At 49.5% G+C, this 21,716-nt stretch overlaps 2 protein-coding genes across 3 annotated transcripts in view; one reads left to right on the top strand and one right to left on the bottom strand.

Moving 5' to 3' along the window:
- The window catches only part of WDR62 (WD repeat domain 62), a 78,365-nt gene extending 66,654 nt beyond the window's left edge, over positions 1-11,711 (bottom strand). The window contains exons 1-2 of one of the 2 annotated variants that reach the window (XM_077286030.1): positions 11,515-11,711; positions 122-213 (exon numbers count right to left, since the gene is read on the bottom strand). In XM_077286030.1, the coding sequence (XP_077142145.1) occupies positions 122-213; positions 11,515-11,643 (221 nt within the window). In that variant the 5' untranslated portion in view covers positions 11,644-11,711. The remainder of the gene's footprint in view (positions 1-121; positions 214-11,514) is intronic. The other variant, XM_077286031.1, reaches the window with a different exon arrangement.
- Positions 11,712-12,040: 329 nt separating this feature from the next.
- Positions 12,041-21,403, top strand: LOC143806090 (uncharacterized). Its single transcript, XM_077286032.1, has 6 exons — positions 12,041-12,085; positions 15,621-15,743; positions 16,486-16,545; positions 17,813-17,987; positions 18,148-18,282; positions 19,544-21,403. Exons 2-6 carry the CDS (start codon positions 15,633-15,635, stop codon positions 20,065-20,067), a joined length of 1,005 nt encoding a protein of 334 aa, XP_077142147.1. The 5' UTR covers positions 12,041-12,085; positions 15,621-15,632; the 3' UTR covers positions 20,068-21,403.
- Positions 21,404-21,716: the final 313 nt, after the last annotated feature.

Here is a 21,716-nt window from a genome sequence, read left to right as displayed (position 1 = left end):
TGTTTTTAGGTATTCATATTATGTGCGGCTAACCACCGTGGGTTTCATAATTGGTGTTGTGACCTGAATAAACATTCAACCACACAGAAGACATCCACACAGGACAGAGAAACGGACTTACCCTGCTGGGTAAGCAACCAGCCCAGTGCCGGGGTCACACGTCAGACTGCTGCTGCTGGACACCGTGACCCCCAGAACCTTCTCCAGCTCCATCTACAAATAGGATAGGCGTTATATATCTCACATCACTCGGGGTAGTATTATAGTAGTTATTATTCTTGTACATAGGGCCGTATTATAGTAGTTATATTCTTGTACATAGGGAGCAGTATTATAGTAGTTATATTCTTGTACATAGGGAGCAGTATTATAGTAGTTATATTCTTGTACATAGGGGCAGTATTATAGTAGTTATATTCTTGTACGTGGGGCAGTATTATAGTAGTTATATTCTTGTACATGGGGCAGTATTATAGTAGTTATATTCTTGTACATAGGGAGCAGTATTATAGTAGTTATATTCTTGTACATAGGGAGCAGTATTATAGTAGTTATATTCTTGTACGTGGGGCAGTATTATAGTAGTTTTATTCTTGTACATAGGGGCAGTATTATAGTAGTTATATTCTTGTACATAGGGAGCAGTATTATAGTAGTTATATTCTTGTACATAGGGATATTCTTATCATGACTCCCAATACAATTTCGTGCCCACCTCAAAATTATCATTATATCCAAAAAATCCCTCGTGCGTATATAGGGAAATAACGGAGGCATAAGCTATGGATTCAAATTTCATTAAAAACATTGCTTTAATAAATTACTTAAAATATAACATGTGTCCAACAGGGAAATGCTCAAAGTACATATAGCTGGGAACAGAAAATCCAAACCAAATGGAGCCACAATAATAATAGTAGTCCTGGCTAATAGCAGCAAACAATCAGCACTATAAGATGAAATAACAAATAGCAACAGCTATTAAAAAAGTATTGCAACAGGTATGTTCATCCAGCTCTCCTACATGAAGTGCACATAATACATCACCCAGCTTTGCACACAGACTTCCCTCTGCTCTTTGCTTTCATATGGTATGTTCATCCAGCTCTCCTACATGAAGTGCACATAATACATCACCCAGCTTTGCACACAGACTTCCCTCTGCTCTTTGCTTTCATATGGTATGTTCATCCAGCTCTCCTACATGAAGTGCACATAATACATCACCCAGCTTTGCACACAGACTTCCCTCTGCTCTTTGCTTTCATATGGTATGCCTTTCAGCTAACCCCCGCTTGCCCTGTGTTATTTATGACATTGTTTACTTAGGCTTGATTGTATGCATCTGGTCCACCCTTAATTCTCTGACCAAGATGAGCAGAGACCACTCCTCTCTGCTCCACACCTGAACGCACTTAGTTTTCCATATATTGCATAGCACAAGTCTGCTAGACTTCAGTCTGCAGTGTGTTTTCTAGAAGTGTGGATTACATTAGAATTAAAACCTGAATTGAACCTGAAGGGAACTGAAGGTAACTGGCCTGACACTGCAAACAATGTTTCTGTTTGTTGTCACTTTTACCCCTATAATCTTTCACTTTCTGCTACCTCCCCCAATCCCCACACCAAGAAAGGAACTGTTCATCTCCTCTTCAATCCTCCCCATCCATCTCACTTCCTCCTCAGAACTGTTCCTTAACATACAATCCTCTGTCTCAAAACACAGGCAGCCCCCTCATGCCCTCTCCTGCTCCCACCTGCTAACACTATCTCTGCTCCTTCTCACTGCTGGTGATATCTCTCCAAATCCTGGTCCTCCTCACCACATTCCCACAGTCATTTCTACCTCCCATCCATGCTCCATCACAAACTTCCGTAACCTCTCTAACCTTATACCCATTCGCCCAGCCCCCGCTTCCCCAGTCCCACTAACAGGAGCTCTGTGGAACGCTCGCTCTGTCTGTAACAAGCTTTCCTACATCCATGATCTCTTTGTTACTACCAAACTTTCCTTCCTCGCCATCACCGAAACCTGGCTCACCCCTTCTGACACAGCCTCTCCTGCTGCACTCTCTTACGGTGGCTTCCACCTTTCTCACACACCCCGCCCCAGCAGCAAGCATGGCGGAGGAGTTGGTTTTCTCCTGTCAGATAACTGCTCCTTCACCCCAATCCCACTGCCACCCTCTGTTACCCTCCCTTCCTTTGAGGTGCACGCTGTGCGCATCTACTCCCCCTCCAACCTCCAACTGGCTGTCATTTACCGCCCCCCAGGGCCAGCCACCATCTTCTTTGACCACTTCACCACCTGGCTACTTCATTTCCTTTCTGCAGACATCCCCACTATCATCATGGGCGATTTTAACATCTCCATTGACACTTCCCTCTCAGCTGCCACTAAACTTCTATCTCTCTCTTCCTCCTTCGGCCTCACTCAATGGTCTTCTGCAGCCACTCACAAAGATGGTCACACACTGGACCTCATCTTCACCCGCCTCTGCTCCCTATCTAACCTCTCTAACTCACCTCTTCCTCTCTCTGACCACAACCTTCTCACATTCTCATCTCTCTCCACTCCATGTCTAGAGTCCCCACCCCACAAACTTTCACACCCTCGCAGAAATCTTAAACATCTTGACCTACATTCATTCTCTGAATCCCTCCTACCTCTCACTGACATAAGTTCCATACACAATGCGGATGACGCTGCCGCTCTATATAACACCACAATAGCTGTAGCTTTGGAATCTGCTGCCCCACTTACACATACCAAAGCTCGCAAAATCAACAGACAGCCCTGGCACACCAGCCTGACCAAGGAACTGAGGCGAGCTTCCAGGGCTGCTGAGCGCAGATGGAAAAGATCCCACTCCAACGACCACTTAATCGCATTCAAACAGTCCCTCACTACTTTCAAGACCGCACTCGCCACAGCTAAACAAACCTACTTCTCATCTCTCATATCCTCCCTGTCTCACAACCCTAAACAGTTATTCAACACCTTCAATTCTCTCCTCCGTCCCCCAGCACCTCCTCTGTCCCCACTTATCTCTGCTGAAGACTTTGCCTCATTCTTCAAGCAGAAGATTGATATCAGAGACAGTTTTGGTCAACAAGCCCCAGAGCCCTTCCTCACAACTTCCCTACCCTCCACCTCCAAAACCAACTACTCCACCATTACAGAAGATCAACTCGCCACTCTACTCTCAAGATCGCATCTCACCACCTGTGCACTTGACCCGCTCCCATCCCACCTCATCCCAAACCTCACCACAATCTTCATCCCAACCCTAACCCATCTCTTCAACCTATCACTAACAACTGGTGTTTTCCCCTCAAGCTTTAAACATGCCTCCATCACACCTATCCTCAAAAAGCCCTCTCTTGACCCATCCTCTGTATCTAGCTATCGCCCTATATCACTTCTCCCCTATGCCTCAAAACTACTGGAACAACACGTCTACCTTGAACTGTCCTCCCATCTCTCTTCTTGCTCCCTCTTTGACCGCTTACAATCTGGCTTCCGGTCACACCACTCCACTGAAACTGCCCTAACTAAGGTCACCAATGACCTCTTAACCGCCAAGAGCAAGCGACACTACTCTGTCCTCCTCCTCCTCGACCTGTCGGCTGCCTTTGACACAGTAGACCATTCCCTATTATTACAGACCCTCTCATCCCTTGGCATCACAGACTTGGCCCTATCCTGGATCTCATCATACCTAACAGACCGGACATTCAGCGTCTCCCACTCACACACCACCTCCTCACCTCACCCCCTATCTGTCGGAGTCCCACAAGGTTCAGTCCTTGGGCCCCTGCTCTTCTCCATTTACACCTTTGGCCTGGGACAGCTCATAGAATCTCATGGCTTTCAGTATCACCTCTATGCTGATGACACACAGATCTACATCTCTGGACCAGATATCACCTCCCTACTAACCAGAATCCCTCAATGTCTGTCCACTATTTCATCCTTCTTCTCCGCTAGATTTCTGAAACTTAACATGGACAAAACAGAATTCATCATCTTTCCCCCATCTCACGTGACCCCCCCAACGAACCTATCCATTACAGTAAATGGCTGCCCACTCTCCCCAGTCCCACAAGCTCGCTGCCTCGGGGTAATCCTTGATGCTGATCTCTCCTTCAAACCACATATCCAAGCCCTTTCCACTTCCTGCCGACTTCAACTCAAAAATATTGCACGAATCCGTTCATTCCTCAACCAAGAATCTGCAAAAACCCTAGTCCATGCCCTCATCATCTCTCGCCTTGACTACTGCAACCTTCTGCTCTGTGGCCTCCCCTCAAACACTCTCGCACCCCTCCAATCTATTCTAAACTCTGCTGCCCGACTAATCCACCTGTCCCCCCGCTATTCTCCGGCCTCTCCCCTCTGTCAATCCCTTCACTGGCTCCCCATTGCCCAGAGACTCCAGTACAAAACCCTAACCATGACGTACAAAGCCATCCACAACCTGTCTCCTCCTTACATCTGCGACCTCATCTCCCGGTACTTTCCTACACGCAACCTCCGATCCTCACAAGATCTCCTTCTCTACTCCCCTCTTATCTCCTCTTCCCACAATCGCATACAAGATTTCTCTCGCGTATCACCCCTACTCTGGAACCCTCTACCACAACACATCAGACTCTCGCCCACCATCGAAACCTTCAAAAAGAATCTGAAGACCCACCTCTTCCGACAAGCCTACAACCTGCAGTAACCACCGATCGACCAAACCGCTGTATGACCAGCTCTACCCTCACCTACTGTATTCTCACCCATCCCTTGTAGATTGTGAGCCTTCGCGGGCAGGGTCCTCTCTCCTACTGTACCAGTTATGACTTGTATTGTTCAAGATTATTGTACTTGTTATTATGTATACCCCTCCTCACTTGTAAAGCGCCATGGAATAAATGGCGCTATAACAATAAATAATAATAATAATAATATTCAATTGTCATGGAACTCAGTTCCTACGATCCTATTATAAGCAGTCTAATCTGATGGCAGGAACCAACCTGCAGTATAAAGCGCAACTAAATAAAAAGCATATTGCATATACTCAATTACCATGGAACTCAATTCTTAAGGTGCTAAACATCATCTAAGTTGAATAGTCTGCTCTCTTTCAAAGTGCTTTGTGCATACATAAACGCTGATGTCTACAGTGCAAGTACGATTAAGTAAACTTACATGACTACTTCTCCTGGAGTGAACTGTCCCACAGCGACCCCAACAGCGCCGTTTCGCCTGACTGGCTTCCTCAATAGGGGGCATATGTGCCTATACTTCATTGTTCTATCCTTAAATACGCTAACCCCAGCTGAAATAAAGCGTCGGCGTGATTAGTATTGTGCAGCGCATGCGCCGATCCACAGACTTCCTAATCAATGTGCGACTTCCGCCACTCCGCGCCTGGAACGCAAGCGTGAAACGCTTTGCCCTCCCATATGCGCAGGGCCGGAAGTTGTCACTGACCGGCGCATGCGCAGACCAAACCACCGAGGCTGAAGCAATCTGTACGCCTACAGATGCGGCGTGGGTGTGGAAATACGATGGAACTAAGGATAAACACCTATCTGTGAATAAAGAGAGGTGTGTGTATGTATGTATGTATGTATGTATGTATGTATGTATGTATGTATGTATGTATGTATGTATGTATGTATGTATGGTATATAAAACGGGGGGAAAAAGGCAATAGCAGACAACTACCTATCCACTAACGGATTAATTACCTCTACCAACACAGTCGCACATTGATTAGGAAGTCTGTGGATCGGTGCATGCGCTGCACAATACTAATCACGCCGATGCTTTATTTCAGCTGGGGTTAGCGTATTTAAGGATAGAACAATGAAGTATAGGCACATATGCCCCCTATTGAGGAAGCCAGTCAGGCGAAACGGCGCTGTTGGGGTCGCTGTGGGACAGTTCACTCCAGGAGAAGTAGTCATGTAAGTTTACTTAATCGTACTTGCACTGTAGACATCAGCGTTTATGTATGCACAAAGCACTTTGAAAGAGAGCAGACTATTCAACTTAGATGATGTTTAGCACCTTAGGAATTGAGTTCCATGGTAATTGAGTATATGCAATATGCTTTTTATTTAGTTGCGCTTTATACTGCAGGTTGGTTCCTGCCATCAGATTAGACTGCTTATAATAGGATCGTAGGAACTGAGTTCCATGACAATTGAATATGTGCAATACTTTTTTAATAGCTGTTGCTATTTGTTATTTCATCTTATAGTGCTGATTGTTTGCTGCTATTAGCCAGGACTACTATTATTATTGTGGCTCCATTTGGTTTGGATTTTCTGTTCCCAGCTATATGTACTTTGAGCATTTCCCTGTTGTAGATAGGGAGCAGTATTATAGTAGTTATATTCTTGTACATAGGGGGCAGTATTATAGTAGTTATATTCTTGTACATAGGAGCAGTATTATAGTAGTTATATTCTTGTACATAGAGGCAGTATTATAGTAGTTATATTCTTGTACATAGTGGCAGTATTATAGTAGCTATATTATTTTACATAGAGGCAGTATTATAGTAGTTATATTCTTGTATATAGGGGCAGTATTATAGTAGTTATATTCTTGTATATAGGGGCAGTATTATAGTAGCTATATTATTTTACATAGAGGCAGTATTATAGTAGTTATATTCTTTTACATAGGGGCAGTATTATAGTAGTTATATTCTTGTATATAGGGGCAGTATTATAGTAGCTATATTATTGTACATAGAGGCAGTATTATAGTAGTTATATTCTTTTACATAGGGGCAGTATTATAGTAGTTATATTCTTTTACATAGGGGCAGTATTATAGTAGTTATATTCTTGTACATAGAGGCAGTATTATAGTAGTTATGTTCTTGCATATAGGAGCAGTATTATAGTAGTTATATTCTTGTACATAGAGGCAGTATTATAGTAGTTATATTCTTGTACATAGGGGCAGTATTATAGTAGTTATATTCTTGTACATAGGGGCAGTATTATAGTAGTTACCGTATATTCTTGTACATAGGAGCAGTATTATAGTAGTTATATTCTTGTACATAGGAGCAGTATTATAGTAGTTATATTCTTGTACATAGGGGCAGTATTATAGTAGTTTTATTCTTGTACATAGGGGCCAGTATTGTAGTAGTTATATTCTTGTACATAGGGGGCAGTATTATAGTAGTTATATTCTTGTACATAGGGGCAGTATTATAGTAGTTATATTCTTGTACATAGGGGCAGTATTATAGTAGTTATATTCTTGTACATAGAGCAGTATTATAGTAGTTATATTCTTGTATATAGGGGGCAGTATTATAGTAGTTATATTCTTGTACATAGGGGCAGTATTATAGTAGTTATATTCTTGTACATAGGGGGCAGTATTATAGTAGTTATATTCTTGTATATAGGGGGCAGTATTATAGTAGTTATATTCTTGTACATAGGGGCAGTATTATAGTAGTTATATTCTTGTACATAGGAGGAGTATTATAGTAGTTATATTCTCGTACATAGAGCAGTATTATAGTAGTTATATTCTCGTACATAGAGCAGTATTATAGTAGTTATATTTAGTGATGGGCGGACAGCTGGATGTTTGGGTCCAGCCAGTTTAAAAAACCACGACCACTTTGGCTACTTTCACACTTCCGTCTTTATAAAGACGTTGCAATGCGACGTTCTGTGCAAAAAACGCATCCTGCAAAGTTGCCCGCAGGTTGCGTTTTTTTGCACATAGACTTGTATTACCGACGCATCGCGACGTATGGACACATGTTTCATACGTCGTGCACTGGATGTGTCGGTAATTGGCGGACCGTCGTCACAAAAAAAGTTCAATGTAGCTTTTTTTGTGCGACGGGTCCGCCATTTTTGACTGCGCATGCGCGGCTGAAACTCCGCCTCCTCCTTCCCGAAACTCATAATGGACAGCGGATGCGTCTGAAAACTGCATCCGCTGCCCACGTTGTGCACAATTGTGCATAACGTCCGTCGGTACATCGGCCCGATGCATTGCGACAAGCCCGTACCGACGGATGTGTGAAAGAGGCCTTTCACTTAAATGTGGAGACTGAACATCCAGTAAGTGCCACGCTGTCATGCACATGACAGAACGGTAAACACCGCCTCTGATCGGTGGTAAAATCATTACTGCCAGTCTGGGGGCGGTGGTTCCCACACTGTGGAGTTTAAGGGTATGTGTCCATGTTCAGGATTGCATCAGGATTTGGTCAGGATTTTCCATCAGTATTTGTAAGCCAAAACCAGGATTGTAACGATTAGAGGAAAAGTATAACAGAAACATATGCTCCACTTCTGTATTTATCACCCACTCCTGGTTTTGGCTTACAAATACTGATGAAAAATCCTGACCAAATCCTGATGCAATCCTGAACGTGGACACATACCCTAACTGTGTTTGTTATTTTTAAATAAAAAAGTAAAACTATTTAGTCTTATTTCTAATAAAAGTCTTCATTCTGGCTGTGTCTTTATTTACCACATAACTATAGGATTAGTAATGGGTAGGCGTCTTATAGACGTTTCTCCATTACTAAGCTTTTACGGAGCTTGATGTCACCGGACAATACAAAGGTGACATCAACCCCACAAATATGAACCCCACCTGCCACCACTACAGGGCAAATGGAGAAAGGCGGGCAAAGTGCTGGAACTGGTGCATCTAATATATGTGCCTTTTCTGGGAGGCTGCTAGTTTTAGGCTTGGGGAAGGGGGGCGGCAGCACTACAGCGGTGTCACACACACGGGAGCAGAACTATAGGGGGTTCACACACACACACACCCGGGGGCAGCACTATAGGGGGTTCAAACACACACACACACCCGGGGGCAGCACTATAGGGGGTTCACACACACACCCGGGGGCAGCACTATAGGGGGTTCACACACACACACACACACACCCGGGGGCAGCACTATAGGGGGTTCTCACACACACACACACACACCCGGGGGCAGCACTATAGGGGGTTCACACACACACACACACACACACACACACACCCGGGGGCAGCACTATAGGGGGTTCACACACACACCCGGGGGCAGCACTATAGGGGGTTCACACACACACACCCGGGGGCAGCACTATAGGGGGTTCACACACACACACCCGGGGGCAGCACTATAGGGGGTTCACACACACACACACACCCGGGGGCAGCACTATAGGGGGTTCACACACACACACACACCCGGGGGCAGCACTATAGGGGGTTCACACACACACCCGGGGGCAGCACTATAGGGGGTTCACACACACACACCCGGGGGCAGCACTATAGGGGGTTCACACACACACACCCGGGGGCAGCACTATAGGGGGTTCACACACACACACCCGGGGGCAGCACTATAGGGGGTTCACACACACACACACCCGGGGGCAGCACTATAGGGGGTTCACACACACACACACCCGGGGGCAGCACTATAGGGGGTTCACACACACACACACCCGGGGGCAGCACTATAGGGGGTTCACACACACCCGGGGGCAGCACTATAGGGGGTTCACACACACACACCCGGGGGCAGCACTATAGGGGGTTCACACACACACCCGGGGGCAGCACTATAGGGGGTTCACACACACACACACACACACCCGGGGGCAGCACTATAGGGGGTTCACACACACACCCGGGGGCAGCACTATAGGGGGTTCACACACACACACACACACACCCGGGGGCAGCACTATAGGGGGTTCACACACACACACACACACACACACCCGGGGGCAGCACTATAGGGGGTTCACACACACACACACACACACACACACACACACACACACACACACCCGGGGGCAGCACTATAGGGGGTTCACACACACACACACACACCCGGGGGCAGCACTATAGGGGGTTCACACACACACCCGGGGGCAGCACTATAGGTGGGGGGTCACACACACACACACCCGGGGGCAGCACTATAGGGGGTTCACACACACACACACCCAGGGGCAGCACTATAGGTGGGGGGTCACACACGGGTGCAACACTATAGCGGGGTCACACACACGGGGGGGAGCAGCACTATAGCGGGGTCACACACACCCGGGGGGCAGCACTATAGGGGGTTCACACACACACACACACACACACCCGGGGGCAGCACTATAGGGGGTTCACACACACACACACACCCGGGGGCAGCACTATAGGGGGTTCACACACACACACACACACACACACGGGGGCAGCACTATAGGGGGTTCACACACACACACACACACCCGGGGGCAGCACTATAGGGGGTTCACACACACACACACACCCGGGGGCAGCACTATAGGGGGTTCACACACACACACACACACACACACACACACACACACACACACACACACACACCCCCGGGGGCAGCACTATAGGGGGTTCACACACACACACACACACACACACACACACACACACACACACACACACGGGGGCAGCACTATAGGGGGTTCACACACACACACACACACACCCGGGGGCAGCACTATAGGGGGTTCACACACACACACACACCCGGGGGCAGCACTATAGGGGGTTCACACACACACACACACCCGGGGGCAGCACTATAGGGGGTTCACACACACACACCCAGGGGCAGCACTATAGGTGGGGGGTCACACACACGGGTACAACACTATAGGGGGGTCACACGGGGGGGGGGGGGGGCAGCACTATAGCGGGGTCACACACACACACGGGGGCAGCACTATAGGGGTTCACACACACACACACACACACCCGGGGGCAGCACTATAGGTGGGGGGTCACACACACGGGTACAACACTATAGGGGGGTCACACGGGGGGGGGGGGCAGCACTATAGCGGGGTCACACACACACGGGGGCAGCACTATAGGGGGTTCACACACACACCCGGGGGCAGCACTATAGGGGGTTCACACACACACACCCGGGGGCAGCACTATAGGGGGTTCACACACACACACCCGGGGGCAGCACTATAGGGGGTTCACACACACACACACACACACGCGGGCAGCACTATAGGTGGGGGGTCACACACACGGGTGCAACAGTATAGGGGGGGCAGCACTACAGCGGGGTCACACACACGGGGGGGCAGCACTATAGCAGGGTCACACACCTGGGGGCAGCGCTATAGCGGGGTCACACACACACACGGGGGGCAGCGCTATAGCGGGGTCACACACACGGGGGGCAGCACTATAGCGGGGTCACACACACGGGGGGGGGGGGGCAGCACTATAGCAGGGTCACACACCCGGGGGCAGCACTATAGCGGGGTCACACACACGGGGGGCAGCACTATAGCGGGGTCACACACACGGGGGGGGGCAGCACTATAGCGGGGTCACACACACGGGGGGGGGGGCAGCACTATAGCGGGGTCACACACACGGGGGGGGGGGGCAGCACTATAGCGGGGTCACACACAGTATAAGCGGTTTCCTCGTCGCCTCTCGGCCGCTGACCTGTCTGCTCCCCTTCCCAGTGCCGGCTGTTCCCATGGTCACTCTGGAGGAGCGGCGCCGTCCCGGGGGAGAGCTCGCAGGCAGGAGTACGGGCTGTAACCGCTGAGCAGCGCTGCTGCCCTCAAACATCCCCCGTTCAAATCTGCCGCTGCTCCCGGCATCAACTGCCAGGTCGCTGATTGGCCAAAATACACGGTGGGCGTGGTTACGGTAATATCACTCTCCTTTTGCTTTCTACGCCTCTTAGTGCTGATTGGTGACAAGATGGGGGCGGAGACCCGACGTTCCTTACTTAGCGTTGCTGCAGTGATTGGACAGCACTCCAAAAGTGGGCGGTACTGCCATGAATACTACCCCTCTTTCTGCACTCATTGGCTGGCGCATAGAAGGCGTCAATCCACTTAAAACTACAATTCCCGACGATCATTGCTGGGTAGTACACGTGACACGGAAGTAGCCAATCATATCCGAGGCTGTTTCCAAGGAAGGTAAGGACACTCTTTATGTGTTGTCAGTGAGGGAGTGATACCTCTTGTGTTGCGTGCACGAGACTCATCGTGCAGAGGGCGAGGTGAACTACTAATCACAGTATGCCTCCTTACACATCGAAACAACCAGCTCCAGCTCTTCGTTGTTGCAAAAATGTTTTTTGCTCTGCGGCAGCCAATCAGGCACTTGCGTTCATGCTGGAGATTGTATGCAGCAGATGTAAGCTGATCGCTGATTGGCTGCCGGGACTCAGTGGCCATATTGTGCTGTGTGCGCCCTGCAGGTGAGCTGTGTGTGTGTCTCCTGCAGGTGAGGTGTGTGTGTGTGTGTCTCCTGCAGGTGAGGTGTGTGTGTCTCCTGCAGGTGAGGTGTGTGTGTCTCCTGCAGGTGAGGTGTGTGTGTGTGTGTGTGTGTGTGTCTCCTGCAGGTGAGGTGTGTGTGTGTGTGTGTCTCCTGCAGGTGAGGTGTGTGTGTGTGTGTGTCTCCTGCAGGTGAGGTGTGTGTGTGTGTGTGTGTCTCCTGCAGGTGAGGTGTGTGTGTGTGTCTCCTGCAGGTGAGGTGTGTGTGTGTGTGTGTGTCTCCTGCAGGTGAGGTGTGTGTGTGTGTGTGTGTCTCCTGCAGGTGAGGTGTGTGTGTGTGTGTGTGTCTCCTGCAGGTGAGGTGTGTGTGTGTGTGTGTGTCTCCTGCAGGTGAGGTGTGTGTGTGTGTGTGTGTCTCCTGCAGGTGAGGTGTGTGTGTGTGTGTGTGTCTCCTGCAGGTGAGGTGTGTGTGTGTGTGTGTGTGTCTCCTGCAGGTGAGGTGTGTGTGTGTGTGTGTCTCCTGCAGGTGAGCTGTGTGTGTGTGTGTCTCCTGCAGGTGAGGTGTGTGTGTGTGTGTCTCCTGCAGGTGAGGTGTGTGTGTGTGTGTCTCCTGCAGGTGAGGTGTGTGTGTCTCCTGCAGGTGAGGTGTGTGTGTGTGTGTCTCCTGCAGGTGAGGTGTGTGTGTGTGTCTCCTGCAGGTGAGGTGTGTGTGTGTGTGTGTGTCTCCTGCAGGTGAGGTGTGTGTGTGTGTGTGTGTGTCTCCTGCAGGTGAGGTGTGTGTGTGTGTGTGTGTGTGTGTCTCCTGCAGGTGAGGTGTGTGTGTGTGTGTGTGTCTCCTGCAGGTGAGGTGTGTGTGTGTGTGTGTCTCCTGCAGGTGAGGTGTGTGTGTGTGTGTCTCCTGCAGGTGAGGTGTGTGTGTGTGTGTCTCCTGCAGGTGAGGTGTGTGTGTGTGTGTGTCTCCTGCAGGTGAGGTGTGTGTGTGTGTGTGTCTCCTGCAGGTGAGGTGTGTGTGTGTGTGTGTCTCCTGCAGGTGAGGTGTGTGTGTGTGTGTGTGTGTCTCCTGCAGGTGAGGTGTGTGTGTGTGTGTGTCTCCTGCAGGTGAGGTGTGTGTGTGTGTGTGTGTCTCCTGCAGGTGAGGTGTGTGTGTGTGTGTGTGTCTCCTGCAGGTGAGGTGTGTGTGTGTGTGTGTGTCTCCTGCAGGTGAGGTGTGTGTGTGTGTGTGTCTCCTGCAGGTGAGGTGTGTGTGTGTGTGTGTCTCCTGCAGGTGAGGTGTGTGTGTGTGTGTGTCTCCTGCAGGTGAGGTGTGTGTGTGTGTGTGTCTCCTGCAGGTGAGGTGTGTGTGTGTGTGTGTCTCCTGCAGGTGAGGTGTGTGTGTGTGTGTGTCTCCTGCAGGTGAGGTGTGTGTGTGTGTGTGTCTCCTGCAGGTGAGGTAGGTGTGTGTGTGTGTGTGTGTGTGTGTCTCCTGCAGGTGAGGTGTGTGTGTCTCCTGCAGGTGAGGTGTGTGTGTGTGTGTGTGTGTGTCTCCTGCAGGTGAGGTGTGTGTGTGTGTCTCCTGCAGGTGAGGTGAGGTGTGTGTGTGTCTCCTGCAGGTGAGGTGTGTGTGTGTGTGTCTCCTGCAGGTGAGGTGTGTGTGTGTGTGTGTGTCTCCTGCAGGTGAGGTGTGTGTGTCTCCTGCAGGTGAGGTGTGTGTGTGTGTGTCTCCTGCAGGTGAGGTGTGTGTGTGTGTGTGTCTCCTGCAGGTGAGGTGTGTGTGTGTGTGTGTCTCCTGCAGGTGAGGTGTGTGTGTGTGTGTCTCCTGCAGGTGAGGTGTGTGTGTGTGTGTGTGTGTCTCCTGCAGGTGAGGTGTGTGTGTCTCCTGCAGGTGAGGTGTGTGTGTGTGTGTGTGTGTCTCCTGCAGGTGAGGTGTGTGTGTGTGTGTGTGTGTGTGTCTCCTGCAGGTGAGGTGTGTGTGTGTGTCTCCTGCAGGTGAGGTGTGTGTGTGTGTGTGTGTGTGTCTCCTGCAGGTGAGGTGTGTGTGTGTGTGTGTGTGTGTGTCTCCTGCAGGTGAGGTGTGTGTGTGTGTCTCCTGCAGGTGAGGTAGGTGTGTGTGTGTGTGTGTGTGTGTGTCCTGCAGGTGAGGTAGGTGTGTGTGTGTGTGTGCGCGCGTGTGTGTGTGTCTGTGCCCTGCAGGTGGGGGGGTCACACTATCAGTATCTGTTCAGTATTCTACATCAGTATTTGTAGTCAGAACCAGGAGTGGAACAAATGGAGGAGAAGTATAATAGACACATGTCACCACTTTTGCATTTATCACCCACTCCTGGTTTTGGCTATAAATACTGAGGTAAAATCCTGACTGTGTGCACGCTGCACACCCTGCACATCCATCTATTCTGCATGAATAATTGTCGTCATCGCCACTGACTGTTGCGTGCATCTGTGACAATCGGATATTCCCAACAATGCAAATCAAAATAAAGCTTTTAGAATAAAAGGTTCTTTTCCGGCTCTGTCTGCTGTCGGTGAGTGGAGTGTCTGTAGATCCGGAGGCGCTGAGCGGACGCTTCTCACAGCTGAGGGTTTGTTACTGGTCGCAGCCACGTGTTCTGGACTGTTCTCCCTCATCTGACGGTGAGCGTCCGTCTGGCTGAGTCTTCGCAGTGCACGGGCTCCTGTCTGCGTCTGTGATGGACGCCGTGCACTTTATGGGAGTCTGAGTCACGACTCCACCAGTGATTTCACTATGAGCTAGAATATGCATGTCCCCGTAGTATATGGACAATGATGATTCCAGAATTTGCGGCAGACTGTGCCCATCACTGATTGGTTGAGGCAACCTTTATGACATCATCGTCGCCATGGCAACCATTATGACATCTACGTCGATACTGTGCCCGTCGCTGATTGGTCGAGGCAAATTCGCGGCAGACTGTGCCCGTCGCTGATTGGTCGAGGCAACCTTTATGACATCATCGTCGCCATGGCAACCATTATGACATCTACGTCGATACTGTGCCCGGCGCTGATTGGTCGAGGCAAATTCGCGGCAGACTGTGCCCGTCGCTGATTGGTCGAGGCAACCTTTATGACATCATCGTCGCCATGGCAACCATTATGACATCTACGTCGATACTGTGCCCGTCGCTGATTGGTCAAGGCAACCTTTATGACATCATCGTCGCCATGCTGTGCCCGTCGCTGATTGGTCGAGGCCTGGTGGCCTCGACCAATCAGAGACGCGGGATTTCCAGGACAGACAGACAGAAAAACCCTTAGACAATTATATATATAGATAGATATGGGATATACACCGCCTCATGTGTAATGTCTTCTCCACAGTCCTACACAGCGATGCTGGAGCACGTTGCTTCCTCAGTGACGAATATGACCGTCTCCAAGGAGAAGATATCTGAGAAGATCCTCAATCACGCGCTGGAGATTATCTACCTGCTGACAGGAGAGGTGAGGTATATACTGTATACACTGAGCAGCCATATTGCCTGTTCTGATCTCCGGCCTCAGGACATTACAGCAGATCCTACAAGTCCTGGTTGTTCCACGGTGCGGCCCCCTCAGATCCATCATATCCCACAAATGATCAATCAGATCAGGATCTGTGAAATTTGGAGACAAGTCGTCTCCTTGATCTTTCCCATTATTTGCTGGACGATGCGCGGCCATTATGGATCCCGCTGGGTCTGTACAGTGATAGGTGGGCGTCACATCCACAAGATGCCAGAACACAAGGTTTCCCGCAGAATGTTGCCCCCTCACACTGCCCATCTCTGGTACCATCTCTTCCCCCAAATAAGTGATGGACGCACCCGGCCGTCTACATCATGGGGAAGAAAACGAGACTGATCAGACCAGATGTCATCTTCCATCGCTCCTTGGTCTAGTTCTGACCTGCCGTAAACCCCCCACATCACTCGCCTCGTTGGCGTTGATATGAGCCCGCCGCCTACATGAGGTGATGTGTCCCATCACAATTGCTTTCTTTTTTTTCTGCTTTCAACACATCAATTTGTAGAAGAGACCGGTGGCATCCGGCTCGTTATCTCCCCCTGACGGACACCACTGGCAGCCGGTTATCTGCTCAGTGGTTTCAATGTTATGGCTGATCAGTGTATAATGATATTTCCTGGCTTATTCTTCCATCATCACTCCTGACGTACCTGAACTCTCTGCTTCTTCTGTGTTGTAGAAATATGTCCTCGTGAAGAAGAGGTCGCCTCACTGCTGCATCCACCCGCAGTCTGGGACGGTGAGCACCCGCTATATTACATATAACCCAGACTGCCTGTCCGTCACGTGCCTGGTCGTCTGGACCACCCGTCTGTCGTGCAAAGGGTCACCTCCCGGATGCCTGTCATGTGACAGGTCACCCCTTCCCCCCCTCTGTTGTGTGACAAGTCGCCCATGTCCTTGTCCCCCCACCCCGTTTGTTTTGTGACACCTGTCCCCTCTCACAACTCCGTCCCTCCTGCGACAGGTCACACCTTTCCCCCTGCCCGTTGTATGACAGATTAATCCCCTACCCTCCATTTATCGCGTGACAGGGACAGGTCACCCCCACCTCCGTTTGTCATGTGACAGGTCGCCTAGGCCGTCGTGTGACAGGTCACCCGGCCGTCGTGTGACAGGTCGCCGTTTCCCCCCCCCCACATCCGTCGCGTGACAGGTCGCCCTGTTTCCCCCCCCCACATCCGTCGTGTGACAGGTCGCCCTGTTTCCCCCCACATCCGTCGTGTGACAGGTCACCCTGTTAAACCCCCCCCCCCCCACATCCGTCGCCTGACGGGTCGCCCTGTTTCCCCCCCACATCCGTCGTGTGACAGGTCACCCTGTTTACCCCCCCCATCCGTCGTGTGACAGATCGCCCTCTTCCCCCCACATCTATCGTGTGACAGGTCACCTTGTTTCCCCCCCATCTGTTGTGTGACAGGTCGCCCTGTTTCTCCCCCCCCCCCCCCCCACGTCCGTCGTGTGACAATTCACCCTGTTTCCCCAGCCACATCTGTCACGTGACAGGTCGCCCTATCTACCCCCCCCCCCCCCCACATCTATCGTGTGACAGGTCACCTTGTTTCCCCCCCCCCCCCACATCTGTTGTGTGACAGGTCGCCCTGTTCCCCCCCCCCCCACGTCCGTCGTGTGACAAGTCACCCTGTTTCCCCCCCACATCCGTCATGACAGGTTGCCCGTCCCCCCTGACTTATGGAGAATGGCTTCATTCACATGTCACTTTGTGCTGCAGATTTCGCCCTCTCACGGTTCTGAAGGCTGCGCTCGCACATTCAGGATGAATAAGTTATCTGGGTTTTCATAACCTCATGCACATGTAGCTGAAAAATTTGCACAAAAATGTCCTTCTGCCTGTTTTCCTCATCTATTTCATCGGTCGTTGCCGTGTTGTGCAATGTGGTAGAATCAGCAGCACAATCAGCATGTTCCGCGCAGATTTTGACGCTGATTTTTGGCCAGATACACAGCAGCAAAGCTTTCACGTCAGACCATCGCTTCTGTTCCAGGTGCCGGTGAAGTGTGATGACGTAGCCGTCTACTTCTCTATGGAGGAGTGGGACTACGTGAAAGGACACAAGCAGCAATACCAAAGCGTCATAACGGAGACTGAACCGGGCAGTGACAGGATGGACTCCATGGACTCGGGCGTGACAGAGGATGTCCAGGAAAGCAGCTCTCCAGGTACCGCAGCACATGGCGCACAGCCCACTTGTAGCTCTGTGGATGCCGGGGGGCCGCGCTCCTCCTCTGCCCCCTGAACACAATATTGTGGGAGGGATGATGGGGTCTTCTGCCTGCGCTGGGGTCATCTATATGTATTGTAAGCTCGGTGTTTATTCAGAATTATCGGACCTACATGTGGAAGAAATAGAGTACGAGTCCACGAGCGGGAAGGAGGATGACGACGACTATGAGGAGGAAGACCAGGAAAAAAGCAAACATGAGACGAGTAGTGAATCCCCGGGAACCTCTGCGGGTAAGTAACAAGCAAATAGCGCAACATTACCTATCCTGTATTATACCCCAGAGCTGCACTCACTATTCTGCTGGTGCAGTCACTGTGTACATACATTACATTACTGATCCTGAGTTACATCCGGTATTATACTCCAGAGCTGCACTCACTATTCTGCTGCTGCAGTTACTGTGTACATACATTACTGATCCTGAGTTACCTCCTGTATTATACTTCAGAGCTGCGCTCACTACTCTGCTGGTGCAGTCGCTGTGTACATACATTACATTACTGATCCTGAGTCCTGTATTATACCCCAGAGCTGCGCTCACTATTCTGCTGCTGCAGTCACTGTGTACATACATTACTGATCCTGAGTTACCTCCTGTATTATACCCCAGAGCTGCACTCACTTTTCTGCTGGTGCAGTCACTGTGTACATACATTACTGATCCTGAGTTACATCCTGTATTATACCCCAGAGCTGCACTCACTATTCTGCTGGTGCAGTCACTGTGTACATACATTACATTACTGATCCTGAGTTACATCCTGTATTATACCCCAGAGCTGCACTCACTATTCTGCTGGTGCAGTCACTGTGTACATACATTACATTACTGATCCTGAGTTACATCCTGTATTATACCCCAGAGCTGCACTCACTATTCTGCTGGTGCAGTCACTGTGTACAGACATTACATTACTGATCCTGAGTTACATTCTGTATTATACCCCAGAGCTGCACTCACTATTCTGCTGGTGCAGTCACTGTGTACATACATTATATTACTAATCCTGAGTTACATCCTGTATTATACCCCAGAGCTGCACTCACTATTCTGCTGGTGCAGTCACTGTGTACGTACATTACTGATCCTGAGTTACATCCTGTATTATACCCCAGTACTGCACTCACTTTTCTGCTGGTGCAGTTGCTGTGTACACACATTACATTACTGATCCTGAGTTACATCCTGTATTATACCCCAGAGCTGCACTCACTATTCTGCTGGTGCAGTCACTGTGTACATACATTACATTACTGATCCTGAGTTACATCCTGTATTATACCCCGGAGCTGCACTCACTATTTTGCTGGTGCAGTCACTGTGTACACACATTACATTACTGATCCTGAGTTACATCCTGTATTATACCCCAGAGCTGCACTCACTATTCTGCTGGTGCAGTGTATTTCAGTTTCATATATCTAGGTTACACAGCAGGCAGTAGCGGTGATTTCTGCTCTGAAGGCTGCCTTTCTTTGTCTTCTCCCCAGCTGGGCCATTTCGCTCTGGTGTGGACGGCTCTTATCCTCGTCCTCCTGTATTGGATGAAAGTGAGATCAAGGTGGAGATGACGGAGGAGATAAAGGAGGACGGGACGTACGAGAGTCTCGCCAACAAGACGTCCTCCCCAGACACAGTGGGCACCCCCCATTATCGCTGGCACCCAAACATCTGGAGCATCAGCGAGAGGTTCATCTGCTCCAGCAGCAGTCGGCCCTACGACCTGTACCCGCCCATAAAACCCGCCACCGAGGAAAAGCCCCCCGATCCCGCCCGACTGCAGTTCCTGAACCAGATCGCCTTGGAGGAGAAGCCATTCCGCTGCATCGCTTGTGGACAGATGTTCAAACACAAATCCAGCGCGGTCAGACACTACAGCGTGGTGCACGGGGTGAAGCCGCACCAGTGCAACGACTGCGGGCGCCGCTTCTCCACCAAATTCAAAGCCGTCGTTCACAAGTGCAACCCCCGCAAACACGCCAAGGACTTCTGGGATGATCAAGGGGGGGTTTAGTGTTTAGAAATAAGCATTTTCCTCTCTGTCCTCAGTAAATTTAAGTCCTTGTCTAATATTTCCAGGAACCATCTTCATTCTCACAATCTGTAACTTGGCATGTTTTTTTTTCTATTGGCGGTTTCTCTTAGTCAGCATTCTGCCAGCACTATGGGTGCTGGAACTATATCCCACTTGCTGTAAAGAGACAATGACCCACCTCTATTCCTGTAATCAATCACGGGGGTCCGTGATCATTATCCTGTACATACATCAATAATTTAATCTTCCATTGCACACCCCGCTTTCCTAGAGTCTTGGAAAAGCTGGGTGGGAGCTGTAACTTTAATTTTAAAATTAATTTTCCATAATCACGAACTCACTCAAGGACTCATATTTACTGTTCTTTTTATTTAAAGGAAATGCTTTCGTTATGATAAACTCTGAACGGTCTGCAGGAAGAGAAGTGAGCCGCCCTTAAAGGGGTTGTCCCACGATTACAGCTTCTCACCCACCTCCCTGTAGATAAGTGTGCGATTGCATTGGGCTTCCTTTTCTGGGGCTCATGAGAAAAGAGGGTCCCATTCATCATCTATGGGCAGAGTGCAGTGCTCGCTACCTGAAGGGGCAGAATAGAGGGCAGCGCTCGCTACCTGAAGGGGTAGAATAGAGTGCAGCGCTCGCTACCTAAAGGGGCGGAATAGAGGGCAGCTCTCGCTACCTGAGGGGGTGGAATAGAGGGCAGCGCTCGCTACCTGAAGGGGCGGAATAGAGGGCAGCACTCCAAACACAGGGTTATGGCACCCCGGTTCTTGCAGTCAATAAGAACTTTGTAAATTGTAATTTAGAGACAGCCCCTTTAATGGAGACTTTTTTGCATTTGCTGTTGGGAACAAAATGAATTTAAAATAGGACTAAAAAAAAAAAAAACCATCAAAACTTATGTTTTATGTAAAAAGTTGAAAATCGAACTTTGTCCATGACTCGGATATGGAGAAACAATCCTTACGGTAGGTCATTAATATCAGATTGGAGGGCATGCGAGAGTCGGATTTTTCCACCAATCAGCTTGTGCAGAACAGCACGACTCCATACTCTGTCTAGTGGTCGTTCCTGTGTACTGTAGCTCCGAGCACATTCACTCCAGCAGGCAATGAGCTGCAGTACCGATAATGGTGACAGTGAACAGGACTGTGCATTTCCAGCAGTCATGAGGAGTCCAGATAACAGCTGATCAATAGAGGTCCGATACCTGCCCCCCACCACCCATCTGATATGATGGTTATCAATATCAAAGCCCTGGACGGCCTCTATAACGATGGATAATGGTAATATGAGCTGAAAGTTAAAAAATAAAGTCTCAGATCTGGAATAAAGCTACAATGTTTGCAATAGTGTTAAACCTTTAAAACCACCATGTAGAAACATAAAAAAAAACATTTTGCAATTCCTCCAGTTCTCACACTGACCACTAGAGGGCACTTGCAATGCAATGTTATAATGGGAGTGGAGAGGGTGTACTTATAATTGCTGCATTTTATTTTGGGGGTTTTCTGCATCTCCTTTCCCTGCTCCGGGCAGTAGCCACATGATGTAGTGTGGATCATATTTCGTTTTTTAAATATTATGTTTGAACAGTTTATAACCTGTGCTGATCATTGCCAGAATAT

The sequence above is a fragment of the Ranitomeya variabilis genome, chromosome 2, assembly GCF_051348905.1.
Source record: "Ranitomeya variabilis isolate aRanVar5 chromosome 2, aRanVar5.hap1, whole genome shotgun sequence".
Lineage (NCBI taxonomy): Eukaryota > Metazoa > Chordata > Amphibia > Anura > Dendrobatidae > Ranitomeya > Ranitomeya variabilis.
Note: the sequence above shows the minus strand (reverse complement) of the source record. Positions and strands in the feature narration are given on the sequence as shown.